Raw genomic sequence first — 11,737 nt, forward strand, 5'->3', positions numbered from 1 at the left:
TTAAAACTTTTATCCTCGTAGTCATAGTCATCATAAATCTTCGTCTTTAGTTTTTAAACTAATGCCTAAAGCTTTCTATAAAATCAATTCGTAATCCTAATTATAATAATACTAGTAATACTTATATTATTAATAATCTGATAAAGTTAGTAATATTGATATTTAATAGAAATGTTAAAAGTAGTAATAATATTATGATATCAACTATATTTTAACTTGTAATTAATATTACATATTATTAGTTATGTAATATTTAATAGTTATATATAATAACATATGTTGCATATTTATACATTTTAATATATACTACCTTATACCTATATTAATAATTATGTATAAAAATCGTATATATATATATATATACACACACACACACATATATATATATTTCAAATACTAATTAATATATTATTGTATACATTAGTTTATTAATATTTATATACATAAAGTTAGTTATACTTTCATATTTATATATACATATATATTTTCAATTAATAGTTTCGTGAATCGTTGGGAATAGTAAAAGGGTAATTGAATAAATGTAAACGGTTCAAAAGTTTTAAGACTCAACATTACAGACTTTGCTTATCGTGTCGGAATCATATAAAGATCAAGTTTAAATTTGGTCGGAAATTGCCGGGTCGTCACACATTTCACCAGATATGCTACATAACCTGTATAAAACGACAGTAATTAAAACAAAAAAAGACCAAATTCAGGATAGCTAATAGTATATAAGGGTAATTAAGTTTGAAATGACATATAATCTCCACCCTAACTATAACATTAAAAAGCTAATTATCAACAACGTTTAACAAAATCATGAAGAACAACAGTTAAATAAGTAAATTACCAAATGCATATGAAGATGGATGCATGGGTTTTTTCATGCACATTAAGGCTCCCATTCTTGTAAATCATTTATCACCAAAACGGTGTTTGAGACAAAAGGGATGCAATTAGGCAAATGTAAATCACGATATTGTCACCAAAACACTGTAGATTAGGGCTGGACTCAGGTGCGTGAAAATTAAACTACAATTACAAATATAAACAATATAAGACATTACACCACAACGGTCCGAATTTGTTAGGCAAAAAAAAATAAAAAAAATAACCAATATAGAATAAAGAAAGCTGGAATGGAAACAAAAAATACCTTATGCATTCTGCCTACTATCGCACAGTTGGGAAGAATCGGTAGCAGCTATAGCAGCGGACCCTGAAACAACAATAGAAAATCAACTCGAAGCACGTGGGGGCGAGTTTGCACGGATACTTTCAGAAACACAAACGCTAACTCTTCTTTCTTTTCTTAGGGGCCATATTTAACACTAAACAACAACCGGAGAACAAATTTTTGTGAAAACAAACACAACACAAAGTCCACAAATCAAATCCATTAGAGGACCACACATCAATAATGAGACAATTTAAATTTACGATAACAACAACATAAAGCCATTCTTCATACTGCAAATTCCAATAATCTATATCTATCGTAGTCAGATTAAAACACACATCCACCTTATCCTACTAAACATTTCGAACAACAAAATAATCTCTAGCTCTAAACTTGCTAACAAAACATCATTATACCAACAAAACTCTACAAATGAAAAAAATGCTAATGTTAAAACATACACTTATATTCAAATTTGTATATATCACCTCATTTTATGTTATCTTCACTATCTATAAACAGATGCAACAACATACAAAAAACAAATTTCAGCTCTAAACTTAACATCAACATGAACAAAATATTAGAAAAATAATACAATGATAATTTTTCTAACATAAATGCAGATGATATGTTCAAGTCATTTTCTTAACATAGTCAAACACATGAAGCAATGACCAAAAACCAATTTCAGCTCTAGACTTATTAGCAAAAAATCCAACATATCAAGTAAGTTATACAACTGATCCAGAGATAGTGTTTATTATAAATTACTAACCTGAATATTTTTAGACCATAACCATCTTTCACTTTAAAAAATCCATAAGAGAACTTGATGTGGATGTTAACATAAATGTCTTTGCTGGTACTAAGACACTTGGAACCGAAACGGTATTTGCAAATATACTCCTCACACACAGATTTGCCCTAAAAAATGCAAAACTTCAAATGCAAAGATAAAAATAAACAACCATAAAAAAGAACAGAAAAATAAATTATAAGAGCTTACCTTGTTTACATCAGTGTAAGCCTAACTAACAATATACAATGAATAATTTTAGTTCTTCATAATGGTTTCAACAAATATTTTGTTCTTCAGTCTCTGAATCATCTATGCTGAAGATAAAACGAAACCCTAAAAACTAAAAGGAAGACGATGATTGATTTGGGATTTGGGAATTCTTTTCTGAAATTTGGATTCTAGGGTTAAATTTCAGTCGCACGAAATGGAGGGTGGGGGCAGGAGGTGGGGTGTGGCGGCGGTGAAGAAATCGGCGACAAGAAGATCGGCGGTGATGACGGGATTTCGATTGGCGTCGTGAGGGTGGAGCGTGACTGGGTTTTTTTTTTGGTGGAGGAAGAGTGAAGAAGATAGAAGGTGGTAGAAGGGAGAAGGTATTTTTGCACGGTGACTGTTATACTGTAGCGAAGGCGGTGATATGGCGGAATATGATTGGTGGTCTGTGTCCGTAATTAGTATATGGCGGTGAAGAAATTGGCGGCAAGAAGATCGGCGGTGATGACGGGATTTCGGCTGGCGTCGTGAGGGTGGAGCGTGACTGGGTTTTTTTTTGGTGGAGGAAGAGTGAAGAAGATAGAAGGTGGTAGAAGGGAGAAGGTATTTTTGCACGGTGACTGTTATACTGTAGTGAAGGCGGTGATATGGCGGAATATGATTGGTGGTCTGTGTCCGTAATTAGTATATAGTATAATTAACAAAACTTAACGACCAATACAAAACTAACAAAATAACAAAACTTAACGACCAAGAAAGCAAAGGGCCTTAAATCAACAGATAATATTCATTAAGGACCAAAAATAGCTAGTTTTCAAATCACACTTCCTTTTCTTCTTCTTCCCCCTTGTATCTTTACAATAATCATTGTTAATTAATTAATTAATTTCGTATTTATTTTTGAAGATCAATTCCAAAAACCCTAAAAACCAAAGTCTTCTTCTTCTTCCCCCAATTTCTGCATGACCAATTGACAACAACCCTCTCATCTATTCAATCATTTCCTTTTTTTCCCCAAATGTAACTTTCTATATCTATATTGAATAAATAGATAAATACTGTATTGTAATCTACATCAGATTGAATAAAAATCGTTACTTTTTATTTGGGTTTCAAATAAGGAAAAAGATGAATAGTGGGGTTAGGGTTTCCATTCCAAACAACGTAAGAAAAATGATCCAAAACATTAAGGAGATCACAGGTAATCATAGTGATGATGAGATTTATGCAATGCTTAAAGAGTGTTCAATGGATCCAAATGAGACTGCACAGAAGCTTTTATCCCAAGGTATACATAATCTTTGCAAGATCCATTTTTTTTAGTTTTTTATGCTTGTTATTTGTAAAGTTTTGATTTTTAAGTGTTTTTAATTGTGTGATTATTCATTATTACAGTGTTTTTAGGGTTAGGGTTAGATTGGTTTGAAGTTTTGTGCTTTATAGCTTATTGGTGTCTATTTTTCTTGGTTATTTGTAAAGTTTTGATTTTTAAAGGGTTTTTAATTGTGTGATTATTCACATTGACAGTGCCTTTAGGGTTAGGGTTAGAGTGGTTTGAAAGTTTTGTGCTTTATAGCTTATTGGTTTCTATTTTTCTTGGTATTAGTTTAATTTTATTGGTATTATCAAATTTTAATATATTTATTTTTGGAACTTGATGCTGTTTATGAATGATTGAATGGAAGCTTACTGTTTGATACTACCAAGACGTTGTGTTCGGAAAAGTCTGTTAATTGTGGCAGTGATCAGTGATGTTCGGTTGCCATTGTTGCATCGTGTAATTAAATTGGTTTAGGCATAGTTTCTTTTTATATGAATTTAGATTTGAGGTTGTAACTATGTTGTTTGTAGTATATTAATATACTAATACTAACATTTTATAATTATAATCTGGAAACTCGCTTTGTGCTAATATGCGATCTTAACCTGTCCTCGAAATGGTGGCACCGGTGTTGCCAGTTAGGGGAAATCTGCAGTGAGCTTGTGTTGGGTTATTTACGTATTTCCTGAACTTTTAAACATTGCATAACCACAGTCTGTACTTAATTTCTATCCATTGCATTCGATATGAATACGTATATCCATGTGTTTGTTGTTATATGTTTTATCTTACAAATTTTAATGTAATCACAATAAAGCTCTGTACTTAATACTTGCACAGATCCATTTCATGAAGTAAGGAGGAAGCGTGACCGTAAGAAAGAGGTAAGATCGGTGCACTTCTCTCTTTTTTTCTTATATTCTTTTCTTTTCATTTTAACTAATTATAATTATAATTATTATTTAACTAGATTAGCCTCATCATATGCTTTAGCTACCTAAAAAGATTCATAGTGTCTGAATAAATTCAGTTTTTGTATCGTAATATTTAACGTGGTACCCATATTGACACAGTTTATCTATACAGGAATGTATATTTTAGGGTGTCTAACTGGTTTTGTCATTTAAAAATGCTTGTTATGTAATTGACGCGTTATGTGATACTTTATATAAATATCTATACGCCTATGAATAAATATATAGATACATAATTTATAATATATATATATTATTGTAGGTTGTTAATAAAGAATCTACAGAGCCAAGATGGAAACCGGGGATGCAGGGACGTGGTAATAGAGGTGGGCGGGGAAACTACTCATCTCGCCACATTTTTCATGGTAATTCACAAGTCAGAATTTCTTAAATTTTGAATTATAGATTTACAATTTTTGACGGATGTAGTCGAATCGTAAAAAAGCCATTGTAATAATGCATATTTAATAAACATGATTTTTTCTTGTAGATAAACCAGATAAAGGCAGTAGTAAGATTGCTTTGTCTACAAAGGAAAATGAAATCATTCGAGTTGCAGATGATGTTACCGTACCTAAGGATAAGTTAACTAAAGACACTTCTGTAGTGGCAAGGTATTGCATGCACTAGTATCCAAGGTTTAAAAAATCACTACTCGGGGAGTACTCGGCAACTCGGGGAGTACTCTGATGTTGACCAAGGTTGACCTTGACCGATTTTGACTAATTTCGACTAATTTTTTGAGTACTTACGAGTTTTGACCGATTTTTCGAGTAATCCTGATTTGTGGCCAAATACTCACCGAGACTCGCCTAGTAATTCCAAGTTTTGCAACCCTGTTACTATCTACTTATCATTCATTTACATTGTAATCATTAAACTAAATTGTAATAATGCATATAAATGGGTGAAATCTTCACATATTACATTTCCTTCCTTTTTTCTGCAGTTCGTCCAGTGTTGTCTCTAATAAGCTATCTGACCTAGTTGCTGAGAAAACTAGTACCGCACCTTTCAAGGAAAACAAAATACCGACTAGTAGAGACGTTTCGGTTTCGAAGACGGTGCCACCCAAGTCAGGTGGTTATTTATCTGCTTCGGATCCTATTCTTACGCCAGCACAGGATTCACGCCTCCCAGTTGGTATGATTAGCCGTGAAGTTGGAAGTCAACAAGCTGCTGTTGACCAAATCAAGGAGACCACCCCTGCTGAGATTAAAACTGAATGTGAGGACTGTTTAGAATTTATTTATATTTAAAAGATGCCTTGATTTTGTAACTAACATAAATTGCAATTTCTAGATGGCAATTACTGAAAATTAGTTTTGTAAACGCTTATTATGACAGCTGTTCCTGAGGTACTCGTGTTTCAGGGAGATGGGAATAAAGTGATTTCGGAGACATCACGACCGCTTAGTAGGCCACCTTCAAACTACAATAACAGGTCACAACAAGCAATTGGGCCGCAAAAAGGTATCAACTTGTTAGATAGATATATATTTGTATTAACTGGGTTTTTTAACTATCGTCTGGTCTACTTACAGGCGGTCCTGGCAAAGAGTGGAAACCAAAACCGACAAATTCTTTTCCTGTCGAAACGCATTCGTCAATAAAGCCGGCATCCAATATTCCTGATTCAAAAGATGCTACTTCCGAAAAGGAATTACGAATTCCCGGTGATCGGCATGTTATCATCCCGAATCATCTTCATGTTCCCGAAGCTGACAAACTCGGGTTTCAGTTTGGAAGTTTTGATGCTACGTTTGGTATTAATTCAATCACTTTGAGTGGGCCCGTGAGTGACAAGAGTCCATCTCTTTCCGAGGCTTCTCAGGAGACCGTTGAACATATAGAAGAACATCCCACCAGGTTACATAGTTTTTCTTACCTGAATCGAATTTATTTAGCTAATTTTTTTGCTTGAACCCCTAATAAATAATCATATTTCTAAAATCAGAAATCAAGATATGTTGGTAACCGCTGATGATGATGGATTCTATCCTGATCACCGTCCATCTTCTTCTTCTAATGTACCTGAAATCTTGTCATCTAATGTGGGCCCTGAACCCATCGAGTCCAAACAAGAAACGTTGCATTCAATTGCAGGTCACCAACAACCAGGAATTCATTCTTCTTCTAACACAAGTTTTGGCTTCGTTCCACCAATAATAGGGAGCCACCTGGCACCTTTTGAAAGCAACGAGTCTCAAGTACCTTATGTTTCTCGTGTCCCCAACTTTGTTGTAAGTATTTGTTACAAATAATCTGGATGTAGTTTATATTAGTCTTGATCTTTTTCTGGTACATGGCACCTGTAACAAGCAATTGTTATATAAACATGAAATCAGATGTGGGATGAATGGGTAGGTTGGATGGGTTATGTAACATGTCAAATTTGAGCGGGTTGAGTTGACCCATATAACACCATTAGTAGGTCAAATATGATGATAAGAATTATAGTTATTTTATTAATAAAATAAGATCATAAGATTTTTTTTCATAAAGAATACCCGTTGAGGGACTTTTGGTTCTTTTAGCATAACCAAAACGACCCATTTAAAAGTACACGTGTCAAAATTGGCACCTTTATAAGTGAATCGTCCTCACGGATTCTTAACATTCGTTTTCAACTATTAATTATAAGTCTTCAGGTCTTCATTTGAAATCATTTGTATGTATTTTCTACATACAGATTCAACCACCGTTTGACCCATCAGGTTATTATCCTCAATTCTTTCGTTCTGGTGCTGATAGCGACGGACGTATATCACCTTTTCATCAACTTAACAAGTACAACGGAGATGCTCCTCCACCGGCTTCTCAATCTTCTCACGAGGTTTGCATTTTACCCTTATACATTACACGTGGAACCCATCAATATCTATACAAACATTTCATTTAGTTCTAGTCATATTTACAAATATGAACCACAGGTTGGGAACTCTTCAATGCTGCCCGGTAGTGTTCAAACCACATTAGCCACACAAGCAGGTGGAAGTTCGATAGCAGTGACACAGCAACCGCTACCCGTGTTCAGGCAACCAACCGGGTTGCAATTACCACAATACCCTCCAAATTTCATCCCATATGCATCATATTTTTCTCCATTATACATGCCACCACCTGCAATTCATCAATTTTTGAGCAACGGTGGTGCGTATCCACAACAACCTCAAGCTGGTTATCCGTCTCCACAAGTGGGACCTCAAAAATTTCCGCTTGCACAATACAAGCCTGGAAGTAATACTCCTAACTTGGGTCACATTGGTGTCCCGGGAACCTTTGGTCCCTATGGTTTGTCTGCAGCCGCAGGTTATAATCCGAACCCGGCTGCTACTAGTGGTAATTCAAGTTCAAATGATGATCTTGGTGGGTCCCAGTTCAAGGAAAACAATGTCTATGCATCTGGAACGCAGGTTAGCATGTGCTCTACCTCATCTTTATGGCTTCAATATAGTATGAAAATAGTGAATTAAAGATAAGATTTTTATTTTGGTTTATTTCTCGAAGCGATAAGAAAAGTATTTACCAGGGACAATGTTGTAATAGTCGCCCGGCGCGTCAGTTTGGGACTAGCCCGTCTCGACTTGCCCAAAAGGCCTTAAAAGTAGGTCAGCATTATAAAGTCGCTCAACACTAAAAAGTCGGGCTGAGTCGGACGAGTTGTCCACGTCGGTCAAAGTCGGTCAATGTCAAAATTAGATAAAAAATGATCGTTTTTAAAATTTGATTTTTGTTTTCATATGTCATCGGGTGAAATATTTATGCTTTGTATTTGATATATTTATGTGTAATACATACTTTTAGTTTATTTATTAACACCCGACTCGTCCCGACTCGACCGACTCGTCCCCGTCTCGCGTTTACAATCTTGACTAGGGATACCTGAATAAGCGTTGAATCTGCTCAATCTGGCCTGATCTAATTGCCTTTGTGTGCCCTGTTTATATCCTAAGTACTCTGTTTATTAGAACACGGATTCTTGACCTGTACTGAAGCCTGTGGGCTAGGGGTGTTCATCGGTTTGGTTTTCGGTGTTTCGGTTTATTTGGTTCGGTTTTTCCGGTTTTGAAATTCTAAAAATTAAAACCAAAAACCAAACCGAAACCAAATTCAAATATCAAAACCAAAACCAAAACCGAACCGAAAACCAAATTTGAATTCGGTTCGGTTTTGGTTAAAACCAAATTAACTTCCAAATCGATTTTTTTTTACTTTTTTCTCACGATATAAATAAACATTATATTATTAACTTTGTAAGTATCATACTAAAATAATATATATTACAAATTTTAGAAAGTAAAATAAGCTTATATAATATCATAATACAATACATTTTATATCAAAAAATAAACAAAACCAATACCAATAACAAAACTAAAACTTTCTCTGTTTTAGTCATAGTGTATACTTTCTAATAATAAACTGTTGTAAAGCAGTGTATATAAATTTGATTGATTCAACGTGCACACAGACATAAATTGAACTGAATAGCAAATCGACTTGAAATGATTACAGTTTCAAAAATGTGGAGTTAAAAGGAAAATTATGAAATAGAGATTAAAATAGAATTTCAATCCAAGTAAACCGAATTTGACTTGAAGAGTTAAAATATCTATTCAAAATCGTTTCTCGTACATGTATACAATAATATAAATAACTCAAAATATTTATTTAATATTGTATAAATTGAATTCTGTTTTATATTCGGTTTTCGGTTAACCAAATTAAAAAAATTTCAAAACCGAAAACCAAACCGAATTAAAATTCGGTTTTTTTCTCAATCCGAAAACCATTTTTCAATTTCGGTTTGGTTTTTTCGATTTGGTTTCGATTCGATACTCGGTTTAAATGGTTTCAAACCAAATGGTGCACCCCCCCCCCCCCAATTTATAGTTTGTGTTGGTTGTGATTTCATTTGTTACTTGTATGTATTTGTCGTGAAACTGAAAATTCGAATGTTTTGGAATGAATCTATTCTGCATGTTCATGATTATATTTAATTTTTTGCTTGTAGAGCGAAGGTCCTGGTGTTTGGATAGCTGCACCTGGTCGAGACATACCTGGTACTACGTTTTATAATCTCCCGCAAGGTGGTCAAGTTGCATACAACCCAACACAAATCCCGCATGGACCTTTTACTAGTTTTTATCACCCGGGTCAACCAGTAACTACCGGACCCATTCACCCACTTCTCCAACAACACCCCCAGGCCATGGCTGGTGGAGGTGTTGACATGGCGCGACCCACATCTAGCCCTTACCCGCATCAGCAGCAACAACAACCCCAGCCTACCCAAATCAACTGGCCTAATAATTACTGAAGAATTGTTAAAATCTTATTAAAAACCCGCAAAAGCTAGAGACACAATACCAATCTTGAATTATTATTTTTTTCTTTTTTTGGGGGGGAGGTCGAGTAAATGTTAGAAAAATGGAAGCAAAAAGATGATAAAGATGCAACAATGGCTGAAGTTGAGTGTAAATCGTTTATAGGAAGCTGGATCTTTTAGCCGTTGGGTTATCTATTTAGAGGATGAAAAAGTTAAAGGTCCTCATGTAACTCATAATGACCGATTACAACATAGTAAAGCTCGATTTGTGCTGGTGCTATGATTGACGATTATGCTCGTTTCTCACCTCGAGAGTTGTTAGACTTTTTATATTGGACCCACCATGAGAGTTGACTATCTTGATTCTTGTCTTTTAACTTCTGTTTTTTTTTCCTTTGAAAAATTTGAGGTTTTATAGAAGTAATGATCGGGTTATTTTGGTGTTACGTGTAAAGCGAAATTTTGATAGCAAGAGAGAGGGGATGTATCTGAAATGTTGTAATTGGTATTTGGTATAAACAAAAGCACCATAATTGTTTCAGGAGGCTTGATTAGCAGCTGCATACTTCATCAATCCAGAAAAAGGTTATTTTATGTTACTGTTTATGTATTTACAGATCATATCTGGTCTGTTTACTCATGATCCATATCAACCTGTTCACTAGGTATGAGCTGTGCTGTAACCAGATCTGAAATAACTTGGTGTATTTTATATCGCAAACATGGAAAAAAGTATAAATAATAAATGCCTGGTAAAAGAATCGATTATAGATAAAGAATCGATTCATCGTAAAGGTAAAGATGAAGGATTCGCGAACATACAAGGAACATAAGCATGACAACATTTTTAGACAAATATGGCTACAAATGTTGATTTGAAAACTGTCCAATAAGCTAGCAGCTATCATCAGAGGCTAATGGTCTTTAATTAATATCCACGGGTTAGTCTCCCTCCAAAATGTAGAATTGATGACCGAAGCATTAAAAAAAAAAAAAAAAAGGGAAGGGAACTTCTCAGAAGAAAACGCTACTAACGATGATGGAATAACCCGCCCAACATTCCGCCATCCAAATAGAGCTGACCAAATCTTAAGAGACCATGAACATTGTAAGAGACCATGAACATTGGAGAAGTAAATGATCAAGCATCCCGAACATAAAATGAAAAGAGATTTTCGGCCTTGTTGAATTACCTACTTTAGAGCATAAATATTACATAGTACAGGAACACAATCAGTTGCATCCACCAAGGGCGGACCTAGTATACTACTAGTGATACTTGATGTAGTGGAAACTTTTTAGGTTTATAACAAGTGACACCAATTGATAGAGTAAATTTTTTTGAATAATGTCATTGAAATAGGTCATCTTGTAGAATAACTTTTTAATTTTTAGTCAGTGACACCAGTAACTACCATTCATAGATCCGCCACTGGCGTCCACAATAGTTGATAATCCCGGCTGATATTTAATTAAAATAAAGTATACAATTGTTTAGGGGGATGATTCTCACACACACTTTTTTGATCCTCACACACCTATTTTAACCTTTTACTCTTCTAATAATACTCAATTGGTGTGTGAGGATCAAAAAAGTGTGTGTGAGAATCATCCCCCAATTGTTTAATGTAATTCTAGAACTGAAACCAAAAAAGGTTCCTTTCACCTTTTTATTTCATTCAGTTATTCAGTTTTATAAATTTCAAGTTACCAAGAGAGTATACTTATTTAGAAAATGATACAAATACTTCCAGTTTTTGCCAAGTTTTATTTTATTTCTATAGAAATGTTCAAGAAAAAATTTATATTCAAATCAGATAACACATGTTTTCGAATCATATAATAAAATCTTAATCTAATCTAATAGAAAGTTAAAAAAGCTTCAAAAAATTGTTTTCCAAAGACCCACTGT

The 11,737-nt window shown here is 34.2% G+C and overlaps 1 protein-coding gene across 1 annotated transcript; it reads left to right on the forward strand.

Annotated features, from left to right (window-relative positions):
* The first annotated feature begins 3,132 nt into the window (after positions 1–3,132).
* On the forward strand, positions 3,133–10,395 carry LOC139887997 (GBF-interacting protein 1-like). Its single transcript, XM_071871037.1, has 11 exons — positions 3,133–3,486; positions 4,360–4,403; positions 4,756–4,858; positions 4,984–5,107; positions 5,443–5,720; positions 5,841–5,966; positions 6,038–6,362; positions 6,451–6,736; positions 7,186–7,329; positions 7,427–7,909; positions 9,511–10,395. Exons 1-11 carry the CDS (start codon positions 3,327–3,329, stop codon positions 9,814–9,816), a joined length of 2,379 nt encoding a protein of 792 aa, XP_071727138.1. The 5' UTR covers positions 3,133–3,326; the 3' UTR covers positions 9,817–10,395.
* The last annotated feature ends 1,342 nt before the right edge of the window (positions 10,396–11,737 follow it).

This window comes from Rutidosis leptorrhynchoides, chromosome 2 (assembly GCF_046630445.1).
Source record: "Rutidosis leptorrhynchoides isolate AG116_Rl617_1_P2 chromosome 2, CSIRO_AGI_Rlap_v1, whole genome shotgun sequence".
NCBI lineage: Eukaryota > Viridiplantae > Streptophyta > Magnoliopsida > Asterales > Asteraceae > Rutidosis > Rutidosis leptorrhynchoides.